Raw genomic sequence first — 16,251 nt, 5'->3', positions numbered from 1 at the left:
TGTACTTGAGCGCCCTCACATGACCGGCCTGGATACTAGCACCTTCCTACAATTTCCTACGCTTTCCCCGTGGCAGGATGGCGCAATGGTGTGCACAGCGTCATCCATAGCAGACTCGGAAAGTGCCTTTTCAAACTTTTCAAGGACGCGGGTTCGAGCCCCCGCCCCTTTACTACCGTTCTTTTCTATCATTTCCCCTGCTTGACCCGGCGTGCCCTGCTACTTGCCTGGATTTTTCCTGTACTAGCAGCTAGTCTCCCCAATCCCCCATTGCCTTCAGGGTTCTACTCCCTTCGGGCAGTGTGTACTATCACTGTCCTCGGGCAAACTGTCAGAATGATGTCATAACGGTCTAAATAGGCCAGGAAAGTGATAGTCGGATAGGATAGCCTTCCGAGATTATGACTTAGTGACTTGTTTTCATGGTTTCAGGTGTATCATGTCTCTCCTCTTTAGCCCACATCCTGAATTATCACACTGCCACTCCACGCTCTCCCCATAATCGCGTACATGTACCAGACATGGGGGATAATTCTCAATGCATCCAATCTCAGACGTGGATAGAATGGTTTGAGGAGGGGGTTTCAGGGGAAAAGATTCGATGGTATTTGGATGCCATTAAGGAGTGATCCGCGATCTGGGATGGGATTAAAAGTAGGAGTGGAAGTGGGGTTTCTATATAACTACTGTCTATTGTCTAATAATTATCCGCCGTTGACTATCGACCTCCTGCCGCATCGCGCACAGGACGTAACATGTACGCCTCCTCGGACTGAGACACCGGACGCGTCGCCTCCGACATCACCGACTCGCCATCCCTCTTCCCATCACCATCAAACACAGCCTGCTCCGCCCCGTCCTCGCCGCTTGCCCTCCCCTTCCCACTCCCCCCCTTCCTGACACTCCTCCACTCCATCCCAAACGCCCCCACCATCGCCAAACACGCCAAAATCAGCCCGACGCGAAAACACTCCCTCAATGAATCATTATACGCTCCCAACGCAGCCTCACGATACCGATGCGGAATCTCACCCAGCAACGCCGTCACCCCCGTCGTCTGAATAACCTTCGCGGTGACATCCAGGCCCGGGATGTCCGCCAGCCGTTTGGCGAGCTGATTATCCAGGACATTCTCGGCCACGGAGGTGAATATGGCCCCGAACAGCTGCTGGCCGAAGAACATCAGGGAGGCGCCGATGGCGACTTGTTCGCGGGGAAGCACGGTCTGCGCGGCCATGTTGGGCGCTTGCGAGCAGCAGCCGAGTCCGATGCCGTAGAGCAGCTGGTAGCCGATCCATTGGGCTTCCGTTGTGGAGAGGTTGAGGGTCGTGAGCAGCCCGGCGCCGATGGAGATCAGACATGCGCCGAAGATCAGGAATGGCGTGTAGTAGCTTGTTAGGGTGACGAGTTGGCCCGTCAGTAGTGCGGCGGCGGACATCGGGATTACCAGGGGCAGGAGGTGGATTCCGCTGCTGACGGCGGAGATGTTGTCGATTGCTTGGAACCAGATGGGGAGGTAGTACACTGGGGTTGGTTAGGGGGGGGGTAGGTCTGGAAGGTGTGGGTTATGGGGCCAACGTACCGAAGATCATAGTGTGCGCGCCCTGGCACGAGCTGACCCAGAACCCGGAGGCGATGCTGCGTTGCAGGAAGATCCGCGGCGGTACGGTTGCTTGCTCGGGCTTCCAGACTTGGATGGCGGCGAAGGCGATCAGGAGGAGGAAGGCGAGGACGAGGAGGGCGACGATGCGGCCTTCGCTCCACTGGGTGGTGTGAGTTGGTGTTTGGTGGTGTTTGGTGGTGTTTGGGGTGTTTGGGGGTGTTTGGGGTGTTTGGGGGTGGTACTTACGGCGTATTTGGTGCCACCCCATTGTAGGGCAAGACATAGACAGATGACACCGGGGAGCAGGGCGAGGATGCCGACGAAGTTGAGCTGGCGGAGTTTGTCTTGGAGGGGGATCTTGGTGGAGGGGCGGTCTGGAATGTCGAGGAGGAAGAAGACAAGCACGAGGACAACACCTCCGAGGGGAAGATTGATGTAGAAGCACCATCTCCATGTTACGTTGGTGGTAAAGGCGCCGCCTATCAGTGGACCGGTGACGGAGGCGATGCCGAATACAACCCCGACCAGTCCCTGGTACTTGGGACGCTTGTGCAGCGGGACGGCGTAGACGATGACCACGATCTGTGTATAAATATGAGCGAGGAATGCGATTGAAGGGGTGGTAGAGCTCACTGTGCCAGATAGGACGCCTCCGGACCCCATTCCGGCAATGGCCCTGCCAATAATGAAGGCAATGGAGCTGGGTGCGGCGCCGCAAAGGGCGGAGCCCACTTCGAAGATGATAATAGATGAGATAAAGGTAGCCTTGATGCTGAAGAAGGGGTAGATCTTCCCGAACATCAGCTGGAACGCGCAGTTCGTCAGCAGGTAGGCCGTGCCGTACCAGCCGATATCTCCAGCCGAGTCGAACTCATCGGTGATTTCGGGGATGGCGGTGGATATGATGAGGCGGTCCTGGGGTAGTTAGACGAGTAGCACCATTAGGGTACTGGGCGTGATGGGCTTACCAGGGATACGAGGAACATGCCGACGAAGATAGAAAAGATGAGTAAAGCGAGACGGACACCGGAGGGGTACACAATATCGGGCTGTGCATCTTTAACATCCTGGGACTTGCCATCTGTGCCTGCTTCCCCTGGTAGCTTGTTTTCCGTGTCTTTCAGCATGATGTGCGTGTTGGCGTCGAGCAGACTGGCAGCTTGGGATCGTGATGACGGTTGTGCCACGGTCCGAAGGAAGTAGTAACAGGTCAATGGATATCCAGGTAAGAATAGAGGTGATTGATGGAACATTGGGAGGTCTGGTCACTTAAATACTTTGGAGAAAAGCGAATATCCATCCTCGGCCGACGCAATCGGCCGCCGGCGTAGCTATACTGTCTGCAGGACAGCCTCTGTTGTGAGCCTTCGGGCCCGACTCGTCCCGATCGGGCTAGGAGCATGTCCACTCTCCGGGCTGCAAGGACCATGTCCTACGGAACTAGTTTGTCTTCTTCGATGCTTCTGTGCCCCTTTTCCCTTTGAGTGGATGTGAATCAGTTCCCCCGAGTCTAGCCCTTACCCGCATCAGGCTTTGCATCCGCAATAAACACACCGAGAAGAAGGAACAGAGGATATATTTAGTAAGTCGGCCAGCTCGGATCCCGAGCCCGAGGGCGCTAACCCGTTTCAGACCCGAGACACCCGAAGCCCTCGAGACGTCTCGGACAATTTCACCCCGACGACTCCTGTTATACCGACTGCTTCTTCTGGCCCCAAAAAGAAGCACTCGGAACCTTGAAGTCACAATACCATAGCCAGCCTTTCGTTTCCCTGAACAGGATGACGTCCCTCCCGCTAACGCCAGGCCCGGAGGCGCCCAAGCACCGGCTCGCCTGTTCACTCTGCGCCCGCCGCAAGGTCAAATGCGACAAAGGCGACCCATGCTCGAACTGCCTCAAGGCACGCGCAGAGTGCCTATATGACTCTGCCGCCATACATCGACCGCGGAAGAGAGCCGCCGATGAAGAGCTGCTCGCGCGACTGGCCCGCTATGAAGACCTGATGCGGCAACACAACGTCGACTTCACCCCCTATGCCAATTCCTGGGTGCATTCGGGCCTGGAGGGGCCGATAAAGGAGAACCCCGAGAGTCCAGTTTCCATGGTATCTGCGCCTTGCAATCCCACCTCGGAGATCACCACCTCACAGCCAGCAGGAAATCTCGAACGGTGAGTCTGATTGCACGGCTCAGGTGTCATAGCTAACCCATTTCCAGATATCTATGGTCGGACCTGAGCCCAGAGGTATAATTCCCAAGTATAACCTTCGTATCGTATGCAATACCTCTACTGACACGCCAGCAGCTCAAATACCCATCCCTCCGCCACAAAGACGACCCCTTCCTGCACCCCACCCCATCCCTCGAATCCATCTGCAGCACCCCGCAACCTCCACTGGACTCCCTCCACCCTGAACCTAGACACATCTACCGATTCTGGCAGATCTTCGTCCAAAGCGTCAACCCCCTCACGAAAATAATCCACGTCCCGACCCTCCAGCAGCGCATCCTGGACGCAAGCTGGGACCCGACCAACACCCCTGCCCCACTGACGGCCATGCTCTTCGCCATCTACACGCACGCCGTGACAGCCCTCTCCCCAACCAGCTGCTCCACCTCCTTCCAGTCATCCCGAGCCACCCTTCTCACCCGCTACCGCACCGCGACCCTGCGCGCCCTAATCGCCGCCGACTTCCTGACGACCCGCACGCTGGAAGTGCTCCAAGCCTTCGTGCTCTTCCTCCTCTCCAACCCCGAATGCGAACTCACCTCCACGCTAACCGGCTCGGCCATCCGGGTGGCGCAAAAACTCGGGCTCGACCGCACGACCCACGACCCCAAACTCTCCATCTTCGAGAACGAAATGCGCGTCCGCCTATGGGCGCAGCTCCGCGGACTGGACTTCCGCTGTCGCGCCGTCTACACCCCGGCCATGAAACCGCCGCCGGTGTCCTCCCTCGGCGACTTCCGCCTGCCCCGCAACGTCAACGACGCAGACCTCCACCCCGACATGCAGGAGCCACCAATCGAGCACACCGGCCCCACAGAGATGCTCTGCGTGCTGATGAAACTCGAAGTCACGCTCTGGCGAAAGTCATCCCCGACAGCCACGAAAGTCTTCGAGAGTATCCTCGAGGGCCCGCACCGCTCGAAAGCCCCCACGTCGACGGACCTCGAGGACGCCGCGATCCGCGAACTCGAGGCCATCTACCAGGAAAAATACTTCCGGTGTACCGATGAGCGCATCCCGCTGCACGCTGTCACCCGGGCCATGACGCGGTTGGCGATTGCGCGATTGCGCTTCACGGCGCGTCATCCGCGGGGTCGCGCGGCGGGGATGATGGGCGCGGATCTGTACGTGACGAGAGAGGAGAATGATATGTTGTTCGAGTCGGCGTTGACGTGGTTGGAGATGGTGGATGTGTTGAAGCGGAGCGAGTTTTCGTTTCATCTGCTGGCGCATTTGACGTCCCGGGCGAGTGTCGATGCGTATATTTGTGTGTTGAGCGATCTGAGACGACGGTGTATGGGGGCTAGGGTCGACTTGGCGTGGCGGTTGGTGGAGGAGTTGTTTACGGAGCATGTGGAGTTGGTGGAGGATGTGGAGAATTCGTTTTTTGTCGCCCTGGGTGATTTGACCGTTGAGGCGTGGGAGGCGAGGAGGAAGGCGTTGGAGGGGGAGGGTGAAGGGTTGGGTGAAGGGGGTGTGGTGACGCCTTGGTTTGTGCAGTCGTTGTGGGAGAGGAGGCATAGTGTGGGTGGTTCCGGGGGGCAGGTCTCTGTGCCTGTGCCTGGGTCTGTGCCTGGGTCTGCTCCTGGTGCTGGGAGTCCGCTGGAGGTGCATGGGTTTGGGGTCATCGATGATCAGGAGTTGAATTGGGAGTATTGGAATGATTTCTTGCGGCTGTGAGAGCTGCCCCATTCTCCCCCCACCGGAATGGCGTTCCAGAGAAGAGTTGGAGCTTTACCGCGATGCAAGGCCGACGAAAATACCAGCACCTTTTACTCGAACTATAGCAGGACGTGCAACCCGTCCAGATGTCCGGATCGGAAAGCTGCAGATCCGACCCCGACTATAGAAGATTGCAGTTAATGAATGAATGCTCACCGGCGGGGACGGCACGGGGCTGTCGGCGGGCTTCCGTCCGGGTCAACCAGTCTAACTCCTCCGTGTATCTAGTCCGTCCTGGGCGGCACTCCGGGCGCAAGCACGGGTTGAAGCCGAGATTGCTTTGTTGCTTTCCCGGTATTGAACAACGCCGATCTTCATGGCACGGGGAGAGGCAGAGATGCGACCTGGGGCTTACTTTTGCCATTAAACCCCGTTTTCAGCTAGCCATATCGATGGGGAGGAGGAGGAGTACGGGTGAAATGTAAAAGAAACATTCGTCAAACTAGCGGGCGGGCCAGACCACCGATCGAAAGTGTCCGTCCCATTGGTATCGGTATCGGTATCCCCAAGGATAAAGAAAGTCAGTCCCCTCGCCAAGTCTGACGAGCTTGTATCTACTCCAGTTAACTAGCTTGTAGCCGTAACAGCAACATATTTATTTCTTCCCTCCCCTGCCCTGCCCTGCCACCAACCAATCTCCCAGCCGCCCTCCCGTCATGTCCCCCCAGAAGCAGAAAGTGATCAACCTAACCGCCTTCCGCCGCAAGAAAGCGACCATCTCCGACGAGGAATTCCAAGAATACCTTATCGAGACGCACGGGCCGCAGTCTGCCATCATCCAGGCCCGGCATGGTGCCTTGAAGGTCGTGCAGGTTTGTATTTCTTCCTTTTTCTTCTACTTCTTCGCATTCCAACCATCTCCCCTCCCACCCCCATCCCCTCCCTCCCGGACAATCAGAATGCTGACCTATATGCCGGAAACCACGGGTAGTTCCACACCCCCCAATCCAGCAAAAACCTCATCTTAGAAAAGATCCCCTGGACCATCCAGCCCGGGTGGCAGCTGGACGACTACGATCTCATCGTGTCGGTGTACGTGCCGAGCATGGAGACGATGGAGGCGATCCTGACGGACCCCGAGTTCCAGCCGCTGTTTGCGGGCGAGGAGAGGGTTTTTGAGCCCGGGGCGAAATTGACGGCCGGGTGGGAGGAGGTTTTTGTGGAGGGGGGGAGGGTGGTTGATTCTGTTTCGCTTTCTGTTTGATGGTTGATGTTTTCGGGGGGGAGTGGAGGAAGGGGGACGGGTTGGGTTGGTTTATGTCGGGGAAAGTGTATACCCGTGTAATACGGGTTGGTGTGGGAGGATTATTTGGGGATAAGTGAGAAGGGATGCGATTATTTCGTTTTATTTTCTGTCTTGTCAGCGGTCGCTTAGCTAGCTAGACCTACCGACACAAGTCCCCAGACGATCCATTTACATATTCGGAAACGGCCAACCGTTAATATTCGCGGTCAGTTGCAGCCCCGCTTGAATCTCGCCCGCCTTCTCCTTCAACTCTTCCACGTCCCAGTTCGCCCAGACCTGTCGCCCCTTCAGAAACGAGGCTTCGGGACTGGTCAGCCAGACGGTGAAATCAGCCGGAAGTTGTACTATTCGTCGTGTTAGTATGCCCGACCGGAAGAGTGAAGAGAAAGAGGCCACTAACCGGTATCCATGGGCAACTGGTCTGCCTTGGCACCACTTTTGATGAAGATATTTGTCTCGACCATCCCCGGACTCAGACAAGCAATGAAGACGGACGGGTTCTCTGCCGCGAGGAACTCGGTCAATTTGACCACGGCCAGCTTGGAACTGATGTAGGCTGATATGCCGACCATCATAATCGGGGGGAAGACCACCGCGGCGCTGGTAGTGATTATGGCTGCGGAGGTGGAGTTCGCCGTCGGAAGGAAGACTTTGCTTGGGATCATGGTACCTTTGACGTTTGTCTGGGAGGGGGGGGTTAGCAGCTATAGCCAACACAATCGTCGCAGGTGGATATAGACATACCTCGAACGCCTGCCACCAGTCATCCACTGGGGAGTCGACAACCGACCCCGGAGTCGCGACGTATCCCGCGCCGAGGACCAGGACGTCCCAGGCCCCGATCGTCGAGGCCACCTCTCGCAGGGCAGTCTCGTCTGTGACGCTGACAACATGAACGGAGCTCTTGCAGGGAAGTGTTTTCTGCGTTTCCAGCAAGGTGGCCTCCGTGCGACCGAGCAGCGCGATATGGCTGGCGCCGGCTTGGGCAAAGGACGAAGCGGTCGCGCGACCGATCCCACTGCCCTATGTACGTGTCAGACAAGTTTGACTCATGCGTGTGTGTGCACTTTGGACCTGGAGATGGGGTACTCACTGCGCCGGTGATGATGATCGTCTTCCCGACAGCGCTCAGCTCCGGTCTAGCGGGGGAGATGGCGGCGTATGTGTCATTGCGCCAGGTCGGGGTCATCGAGGGGAGTGGGGGGATCATGATGTTGGCGGATGTGATGAAGAAGAGAGGTGATTGTGATAGGAAAGCTGTCGACTGGCGAGACTGCGGGGTTTTCTCCGGTCACTCTGTCTCACCCCAAACAGCTACCACCCTAGGTTTCTAGGGAAACAACCTGACGCGAAACTAAGCAGTCTGGCTGGGATTAGATCTAACGGGGCAGTTTAAATGGCTGCGACCTTGGCAGCTAATGACTTCTACGACCTGGCTTCAACCTGGTCGGTGCGAACCCTTGGCGGGTCTTGGGAGTGAATTGGAGCATTGGATCTACAATCCTCGGGAATATATTCTCCAAACCGGACCGAATCAAAAGACAAAGCCCGGTCAAACCCACCGCCGCTGAGAAAAAGACATGTGTGGCGTTTTTTTTTTTTTTTTCTCCGCGCCAATCCCTCTCAGGAATAACTAAATTTACGCGCTTTTAACCAACATTGACGAAGCCACAATTCTCTTTTCTAGTCTTGCCTATTCAGAAATAGTCAGACCGCCAGGCAGGAAAGGCCAGAATCATCGGCATAACAACCTGCATATCCCCCGCCCGCCAGCATATGCCTATGCAGTATTCCGTATGCAGATCATCTGTAGAGTAGGAGGAAGTTGACTCCCCGCGCGAAAGAAAAAAAAAAAAAAATAGCTCCGAGGAAGGTATCCAAAGCAGCCTGGCACGTCTGTCAGAAAGCCAATTGAAGCTTGGCTGATTGGCGCGGTGACACTGAGCCCAATAAGTAACTAGTTAAGTGTACGGGAGTGGGAGAGTACTCCGTACCCACTTCCCATTCTCCCGAAGTGACATTGTGGCCCGCAATTCAAACTTGGGAGGTATAACGGGTCCATAGTCAGTAATATGTTGGGTAAACAGGATTAACAAGAAAATAGGTAGCTCCGTCATCTGGATCATATCCTCTTTTGCACCATCACGACGGCATTCTGGCTTCAGGGGTGTTGTATCGATCACAAAACAAAACAAAACAAACAGGCTAGACTGTCTAGACTAGAGTAGACGAGATTAGAGGGAGGTGGAGAATCCACCATCATTCTATCTAGCCCGACAGGAACAACACCACCACACAGTCCACATTTTGATTATTATTCACCTGCCATAAGCGGCGTCTCCACACCACCGACAAACCAGCAATTCTCCTGTCCGCCACTGTCGATCTGCACACCCAACCAAAAACAGGACCACCCACAACTGACACTGACAACCGGCGTTTCTGCCTCCCCCTCTATCTACTCCGTACAGGCAAGTTCGGTTCTACGGAGTATTCATCTCCTGTTACACCAACCCACACCATGCCATGCCATGCCAATTGCCAACTCACCACTCCGTCCCGGGAGCCGCGACGGAAAAGGATGACTGGGAGTGAGTGAAGTAACACTGCCAACGCATCAAGACACCCTACCCTATCTCCCCTGTCAGAAACTCGAAACGTACAACTCCACTCTACTTCCGGTTCCAGTTTGAGTTCCATTCTATGATCTCATGAACATTCATCTTGTGACCTGACCTGACCTGACTACTCTCAACGCCAACAACAAGGCAAAACAAAGAAACAAACAATCTCACCCCTCATCTCACCTCACCTCCAACCGCAACCTCAACCGCCCGGGTCTGGACGCAAACCGATCCCTCAGATCCCCCACCACCTCGTCGGTTGTCTCGCCCTCCGGGAGCCGGATGTGGTACTTGCTCACTAGACGGGCGGTCACTAGACGGAGGTAGTCCGTCGCGAGGGTCTTGCCGAGACAGCTGTTGTGGCCTGGGTTTGTCGATTGGTCAGTATTACGCTGTTGTGGGATTGGAAGGATGAGGACGAAGGACGAAGGATGAAGGATGAAGGAACGAAGGAACGAAGGAAGCGGAGGAAGGGAAAGAAAATCTCACCAAGTCCGAAAGGGTTATACGCCGCTTTATTCCTCACCATCTCGGGATGCTTGTACCATCGTTCGGGGATGAATTCTGTGGCGCGGGTGAAGCAGTCTTCTCCTATATTTTTTTTGGAAAAGGGGTGCATTGGTTAGCGATTCGGAAACAGCAAACAAATGGATTCGTTGTCGATACTATAGGGAGACAAGGGAAGGGAAGGGAAGGAAGGAAGTGGGAAAAAAGAAGAATACGCACGTCGAACAATCAACCACCGCGGGGCCACAATTGTCGTCTGCGGCGGGATATATCTCCCCGCGATGACGACCCCCTCGTCCAGCGTCTTGCGCAGCCCCGCGGTCGGAAGCGCAGGGAAGAGTCTCAATGCTTCCATGATGGTCGCTTCGAGATGCGGACAGCGCTTCGAGAGGGCGATCGGGTCCGTGATGTCGACGCCCGGGAGCTCGGCGTGGATAGTCTCAGCGTGGATGGGGTGGCGAGCGAGGCAGGAGAACAGGCCGACCAGCACGGCGGCGGTGGGCTCGCTGCCGGCCACGATGGCCAGGATACTGTCCCCGGAGAGCCAGGTCCAGCTGTCGGTCGATTCTTCGACGTCTTCAGTGAGGTAATGTGCGACGTCGGGGACGCGGGATGGATCCTTGGACAGGTTCATCTGTGGGGTGGTTTGGTTTGGTACTAGTTAGGATTTCGTTGGGATTGGGGTTAGGGATCGGGATCGGATGGTTACTACTATACCTGCATCCGCTCCCGCATCTGCTCCTCACACCACGCCTTCATGGTAAACCAATACTTGATAACCCAGAAGTTGGGGAAGAACTTGAACGCGATCTGGATCAGCCAGGGGACCGGACTCAGCGGGCCCAGGATATCCAGCGCCCGCTGCAGGATGACGATCATGTGGTGCCATTGCTGGTCGTGCAGCATATCGAATGACTTGTTGAAGACGAAGTCGCCCATCGCGTCGAACCCGAACCAGTAGAAGAGATCGGTCATCTCGCAGATTTGCCCGGTCTGGGCCTCCCTCTCGATGATCTCGTCTAGTTGGCCGAGGTAGAAGAGGACTTTTTCTTCGTATTGGCGGAGGGCTGCGATGGTTAGATACGCTTACACCGATTGTAATGACGGGGTGAGAGGGCATATACACTGCGAGGAAAACCCGCGATTCCACTGCCGACGGCGCGCGGCGTGGATCTTCTTGTCGCGGGTCGTCACCAGGGCCAGGCCTGGATGCAACAGGTCGTACCATTCGGCCTTGATGCATTTGGTCTGCGGACCATCAACCACCATGAAGGCGTCGGGGTGCACGACCGTAATCTCGCTGGGGCCTGAGATAGTCAGAGGTACCCACCAAGCAGACCCGGTTGGCACTTACCGGTGCGGATAAAGTCCCCATACCTCTCGTGCAAACCACCCAGCAACACATGATTCTGCGCGTCGCGCACTTTCCACACATGCCAGAGCTTGGTGATTCGGGCCCAGAAAGGACCGTCAAACCCCGACAGCCGGTGGAAGAAGACTCGGTAGACGGTCATGCTGGCAAACAGCGAGACCAGGTAACCAGCGGCGAACAGGCAGGGCACATCGTATGAAAACGTATCCCCATGCTCTGTAGCTACATGATAGCAGACAATAACCAGTGCAAACACACCCAGATGGGCGAGCAGAATAGTCGGCGCTTGGATATGCCACTCGCCGTGGATGAACAATCCGCGATGGATGGCCATCCCACCCAGGGCCCCGAGGGCAACGGCCACCAGATTCTCCATCGTGGGATTGGAATTGACTTCGACAGCGCAATTGGAATGTTCACCGTACTTAAATGTAAATCCCGCACGGCAACACACACACACTATCTCCTGTCTCCTACCCCCTGCCAGCTCCTCCAGACCCCGAAGCTGGCCGATTCCACCGTGCGCCTGCAGAACCCCACCCCGTTCGCCCGTGCCGGGTCTCAATCTCGCCCGTATCGCCGTTTCAAGTGCGCCGTGCGTCCCAGCCGACAAAGAGAGGGGTTTCCTGTGCTACCAGCCCAACAGGTCCGGAAACACCGGATACGGTGTGGATCATAGCCCGTGGGAGCATGGTGGTGCAGTAGCGTGGTTTGGGGGATGCGGCAGCGCGGGACTCGCAGAAGCCACTTGGCTGCGTGAGGAAGTATCTATCTAGACTAGACACTAGACAGATGCCGTTGGCGTGGAATCTCCTGCACTGACCCGACATGGCCCGTAATTGCTCCCCGTGTCCAATTGCAGGTGGTAGATATGCTCGATCGCTATCCGAGCGAGTAGGCATTACGTCGGATGGGGCATCCAATTGATGCGTGACCACCAACCCACATCCCCAACGCGACGCAGGGACCACTGTCCCGATCGTGGCTGGTGGTCTGTCCTACGAGTGCCGGATCAGGGCAGTCCACGATCATCCTTCCCTCTCTCCGGATAACTACGGAATGCATACTGTGAATGTCTCGATGGATCGGTACCGGCCTATAAAGCCAATTTACGCACACCATTAGCACGGGCACATCAGATCTCGCATCGCCACTGTCCCCTCTCCCCAGTCCTTCCGGCAACAATCCGATCCCTCCACCCCTGCACATCATGGACAAGTCCATTCTCAACCCCCGCGAGCCTCGATTCCCCTGGCGGGATCTCCCCGCCATCATCTGGCTCTTCACCGAAAGCGACTTCCCCACGTTCGTCCTGCCCAACTCGGCATTTGGGATCTTTGGTGCCCTCGCCGGTCCTGCCCTCACGGACGGAGCAGAGGGAGCAAGCCATGGTTCGAGCGTCCCGTCCACCACGACGATCCTCCTCCATCGGCTGCCCTTGGTGATCCTCTTCAACTGGGTCGCTGTCCTCATCTTCGACGTTGCGAACCAGCGCGCTCCCGACGCCATCCACGAGGACCAAATCAACAAGCCATGGCGTCCTATCCCTACCGGACGCATCACCGCACTCCAGAGCCGCCGTCTCCTCATGGCGGCCATCCCGCTGTCCCTGGCCCTCGCTTACACCATGCACATCGAACACGAGATGGCCCTCATCCTGATCCTCACCTGGCTCTACAACGACCTCGGCGGCGGCGACGAGATCATACGAAACCCCCTCATCGCGGTAGCGTACGGGCTGTACAATGCCGCGTCGCTGATCATCGCCGTGGGGCCGAGCACGAGCACGCCCATCTCCCGACGAGGCTACCTCTGGACAGCGATGATCAGCGGCGTGATCCTCACGACCATGCAGATCCAGGACCTGAAGGACCAGGAAGGCGATCGCGCCCGCGGCCGCTTGACCATCCCGCTGTTACTGGGCCAGTCCGTGTCGCGCTGGACGCTGGCCGTGCTCGTCCTGGCTTGGGGCCCGGCCTGCGTCTTCTTCTGGCGACTGCCGTGGTGGGGATACCTCGGTCCCACTGCCGTCGCGGTGGCGGTTGCTTGGCTGGTTACCCAGGCGCGGTCCTTCCGCGCTGATGCTGCCGCGTGGAGGCTATGGTGCTTTTGGCTGGTGCTGCTGTACCTGCTTCCGTGGGTTTCGAGGTGGGGTTTGTGAGGGGAGATATCTAGAAGCTGTTGGGCGTGGGCTGTTGCTTTCGTTGTGTGTGTGGGGGGGGGGTTGCCTTGTCTCGATGATTGAATAAAATGTACACAAGTATGCAACGAGCCAGAATCGGATTCCGGGATTTAGTTCCGTCCGTACTGGATATATTCTCGGCCGGAAGCGAAGCAGCGTAATGCCGTAGCCTGCAGGACTGCATGAGTCTGGAGCTAATTTAGCTCCCCCCCCCATCCTTCGCTCTGCTGAAGCTGATGATGCAATCTACTCACAACCCACACCGTTTCATGGCAGTCCCCACTCTCAACAAGCAGAAGCAGGAACGCGGCGTGTTTCTGCAGGATTGATGCAACGCCAACGCTAGAGGATAGCTCCAGTTTAGCGTAGGCCCCGACCTCCGAAGTCCTGAAGATGACCGGTTAGGGCCTGCGCTAGTCGCAGCCGGCGCATCTCCCGCCCCTCCGTGTATTGTATGGATGGAGCTTTGTGTTGGTTATGATTGTGTATGTACCAGTCTGTACAGTACCTATCGCATATTTAAATTGGTTTAGTTGAGATAAGTGTGCGTACATGTCCATGGTCAACTGTGTTACACACAATGTCGGATACCACAGGCACAAAGTACCTGGAGGTGTCTGCTATGCGGTTGCCTGCAGATGAGTAGCCACGTGAGGGGGAGGGGCTGAAGAGAGAGGTAGCAGATTCGCCTCTACAGACAGCAGTCACTGTGGCCATTCACTCACGGATACAAACATGTGTTCACCTGTGGCATTCACTGTCTTCATGGTCGGCAGAGTCAGACTCACAGGCGGGCGCGAATCGCCCGGTTCCAGCCCACTATCCTGTCAACCACCCCAAGGATCCCGAAACAACAGTGGCAGGATCGGATACCAGAATCCCACCTACCGGTCATCCTTCACGCTTTGAGTTCATTACAATGGCAGGCCGTGTTGTTCTTCTCCTCCTCTCGCTGCTGCTTCTCGCAGCCAGTGCAACCAAACCATGCCCATGCCGCTGCTTCCCTGGGTCCGCGTGCTGGCCATCCCCGCAGCGCTGGAATGCCTTCAACCACACGCTTGGAGGCAAGCTTGTGGCTACAGTGCCCGCGGCGAGTGTCTGCCACCCCAACAGCACGTTCCTCCCCTACGACGCCGATGCCTGTCATGACTTGCTTGACAGGTGGCAGGTGACCGACACTCACTCCGAGACGAGCTACTCACCCATGGCCGCGTGGTTTGCCAACTTCTCCTGCGACCCTCACCTGCCCAACACCCCCTGCACCATTGACTCGCTGGTCCAGTATGCCGTCAATGCCAGCAGCGCGGAGGACTATCTGGTGACCATCAACTTTGCCCAGGCTCATAACATCCGCCTGGTCATCCGCAACACCGGCCATGATTTCCTCGGCAGATCCACGGGCGCTGGGGCCCTGGCGCTCTGGACTCACCATCTGAAGGATATCGAGATTTTCAACTACACGTCGCGGAGCTGGTCCGGCCCGGCTATCAAGGTGGGCGCCGGCGTGCAGGTCATGGAGGCCTTGGATGCCGCACATAAACAGGGCTACGTGGTCGTGGGCGGCAACTGTCAGACGGTGGGCATCGCGGGCGGTTACGCGCAGGGTGGAGGCCACGGCCAGCTGGTGTCGATGTACGGCCTGGCTGCCGACCAGGTGCTGGAGTGGGAGATTATCACCGCCACTGGCATGCACTGGACCGCCTCTCCGTCGGACAATTCCGAGTTGCATTGGGCCTTGAGCGGTGGTGGCGGTGGCACCTATGCCGCTGTTCTGTCCATGACCAGCAAGCTGTACCCTGATTTCACGACCGTGAGCGCCAACCTCACCTTCACTGATGCCGGAGTGAGCCAGGACGTCTTCTGGGAAGCCATCGAGACCTACATCCGGGACATGGTTACCCTGACGGACCTGGGCGGCGTGGCTATCTGGGAGGTCGCCAATGGCACCTTCCAAGTCTACCCGACGACGCTGCCAGGCGGCACCAAGGAGCAGCTGCAGGGTCTGATGCAAGATACTCTGGATATCCTAAATGACAATCACATGCCTTATGGTCAGTTTCCCTTCTCCCGTCTCGACCCGAGGCTCCACACTGACAGCCCAGCGTACAACATCATCCAGTACGACAGCTTCTACGACAGCTTCACGGACATGAGCCCCTGGACAACCGTGACGGAATACCAGCTCGGTGGCCGACTCATCCCTCGCACCGTCGTCGACAACAATCTCCCTGCGCTGATCAACGCCCTCCGCTCAATCACGGGCTACGGCGCCATCATCTCCGGCATCTCCCTGAACGTGTCGCGGGTTGATGTCCCCAACAACGCGGTCACCCCGTCGTGGCGCGATGCGCAGATCGATATCGTGCTGGGGACGTAAGATACCCCCGTCCATTCCATCCCATACTTGCCAACCCACGTTACTGACTGGTCTAGTGCCTTCGACTACTACAATCGCACCCACGACATCGTCAACCAGCGACTCATGACAGACACCCTCCTCCCCCTGCTCGCGACCCTCACCCCCGAGGGCGGCGCGTATCTGAATGAGGCGGATCCGAACCAGCCCGACTGGCAGTGGACGTTCTATCGTGATAACTATGATCGCCTGAACGCTATCAAGAATCGGTATGATCCGAAGCATATCTTCTATGGGCTGAAGGCGGTGGGCAGCGAGGTGTGGGAGGAGATGGGCGATGGACGGCTGTGTCGGGCTGATCGCTGATCGCTGATTGCTGAAGAGTTAGATCTGTACTTCACAGCTCAGT

At 57.0% G+C, this 16,251-nt stretch overlaps 7 protein-coding genes across 7 annotated transcripts; 4 read left to right on the top strand and 3 right to left on the bottom strand.

Moving 5' to 3' along the window:
• Window positions 1-648: 648 nt before the first annotated feature.
• Window positions 649-2,730, bottom strand: BO70DRAFT_405274 (MDR family MFS transporter; the record flags this gene model as incomplete). Its single annotated transcript, XM_025547108.1, has 6 exons — window positions 649-675; window positions 902-1,524; window positions 1,583-1,763; window positions 1,850-2,185; window positions 2,237-2,518; window positions 2,572-2,730. 6 exons carry the CDS (start codon window positions 2,728-2,730, stop codon window positions 649-651), a joined length of 1,608 nt encoding a protein of 535 aa, XP_025399373.1.
• A 654-nt stretch (window positions 2,731-3,384) lies between these two features.
• Window positions 3,385-5,513, top strand: BO70DRAFT_291865 (uncharacterized protein; the record flags this gene model as incomplete). Its single annotated transcript, XM_025539399.1, has 2 exons — window positions 3,385-3,699; window positions 3,906-5,513. The coding sequence occupies 2 exons, from the start codon at window positions 3,385-3,387 to the stop codon at window positions 5,511-5,513; spliced, it is 1,923 nt and encodes a 640-aa protein (XP_025399372.1).
• Window positions 5,514-6,177: 664 nt separating this feature from the next.
• On the top strand, window positions 6,178-6,759 carry BO70DRAFT_429183 (EthD domain-containing protein; the record flags this gene model as incomplete). Its single annotated transcript, XM_025548047.1, has 2 exons — window positions 6,178-6,367; window positions 6,487-6,759. The coding sequence occupies exons 1-2, from the start codon at window positions 6,212-6,214 to the stop codon at window positions 6,757-6,759; spliced, it is 429 nt and encodes a 142-aa protein (XP_025399371.1). The 5' UTR covers window positions 6,178-6,211.
• A 183-nt stretch (window positions 6,760-6,942) lies between these two features.
• On the bottom strand, window positions 6,943-8,102 carry BO70DRAFT_314778 (SDR family NAD(P)-dependent oxidoreductase). Its single transcript, XM_025540287.1, has 4 exons — window positions 7,895-8,102; window positions 7,546-7,824; window positions 7,202-7,484; window positions 6,943-7,145 (listed from the first exon to the last, which is right to left on the bottom strand). The coding sequence occupies exons 1-4, from the start codon at window positions 8,009-8,011 to the stop codon at window positions 6,970-6,972; spliced, it is 855 nt and encodes a 284-aa protein (XP_025399370.1). The 5' UTR covers window positions 8,012-8,102; the 3' UTR covers window positions 6,943-6,969.
• Window positions 8,103-9,597: 1,495 nt separating this feature from the next.
• On the bottom strand, window positions 9,598-11,677 carry BO70DRAFT_314775 (cytochrome P450). The gene is made up of 6 exons (XM_025540286.1): window positions 11,287-11,677; window positions 11,057-11,239; window positions 10,650-10,999; window positions 10,152-10,566; window positions 9,915-10,016; window positions 9,598-9,789 (listed from the first exon to the last, which is right to left on the bottom strand). The coding sequence occupies exons 1-6, from the start codon at window positions 11,636-11,638 to the stop codon at window positions 9,605-9,607; spliced, it is 1,587 nt and encodes a 528-aa protein (XP_025399369.1). The 5' UTR covers window positions 11,639-11,677; the 3' UTR covers window positions 9,598-9,604.
• Window positions 11,678-12,496: 819 nt separating this feature from the next.
• BO70DRAFT_405250 (UbiA family prenyltransferase) lies at window positions 12,497-13,525 on the top strand. The gene has a single exon (XM_025547107.1). The coding sequence runs from the start codon at window positions 12,515-12,517 to the stop codon at window positions 13,463-13,465; it is 951 nt and encodes a 316-aa protein (XP_025399368.1). The 5' UTR covers window positions 12,497-12,514; the 3' UTR covers window positions 13,466-13,525.
• Window positions 13,526-14,405: 880 nt separating this feature from the next.
• On the top strand, window positions 14,406-16,208 carry BO70DRAFT_429180 (FAD binding domain protein; the record flags this gene model as incomplete). The annotated part of the gene is made up of 3 exons (XM_025548046.1): window positions 14,406-15,537; window positions 15,589-15,859; window positions 15,920-16,208. 3 exons carry the CDS (start codon window positions 14,406-14,408, stop codon window positions 16,206-16,208), a joined length of 1,692 nt encoding a protein of 563 aa, XP_025399367.1.
• Between the last annotated feature and the right edge of the window lie 43 nt (window positions 16,209-16,251).

This window comes from Aspergillus heteromorphus (genome assembly GCF_003184545.1).
Source record: "Aspergillus heteromorphus CBS 117.55 chromosome Unknown BO70scaffold_12, whole genome shotgun sequence".
In the NCBI taxonomy this organism is placed as follows: Eukaryota; Fungi; Ascomycota; class Eurotiomycetes; order Eurotiales; family Aspergillaceae; genus Aspergillus; species Aspergillus heteromorphus.
Note: the sequence above shows the minus strand (reverse complement) of the source record. Positions and strands in the feature narration are given on the sequence as shown.

Coding starts and splice junctions, on each gene's coding strand:
- BO70DRAFT_405250 (XM_025547107.1), top strand. CDS start 12,515: ATGGACAAGTCCATTCTCAACCCCCGCGAGCCTCGATTCCCCTGGCGG.
- BO70DRAFT_314778 (XM_025540287.1), bottom strand. CDS start 8,011: ATGATCCCCCCACTCCCCTCGATGACCCCGACCTGGCGCAATGACACA. Junction 7,825..7,894: donor CGATCATCATCACCGGCGCA/GTGAGTACCCCA, acceptor ACACGTACATAG/GGCAGTGGGATCGGTCGCGC. Junction 7,485..7,545: donor ACTGGTGGCAGGCGTTCGAG/GTATGTCTATAT, acceptor CCCCCCTCCCAG/ACAAACGTCAAAGGTACCAT.
- BO70DRAFT_314775 (XM_025540286.1), bottom strand. CDS start 11,638: ATGGCCATCCATCGCGGATTGTTCATCCACGGCGAGTGGCATATCCAA. Junction 11,000..11,056: donor TCGCGGGTTTTCCTCGCAGT/GTATATGCCCTC, acceptor TAACCATCGCAG/CCCTCCGCCAATACGAAGAA. Junction 10,017..10,151: donor GCGGTGGTTGATTGTTCGAC/GTGCGTATTCTT, acceptor AAAAAAATATAG/GAGAAGACTGCTTCACCCGC.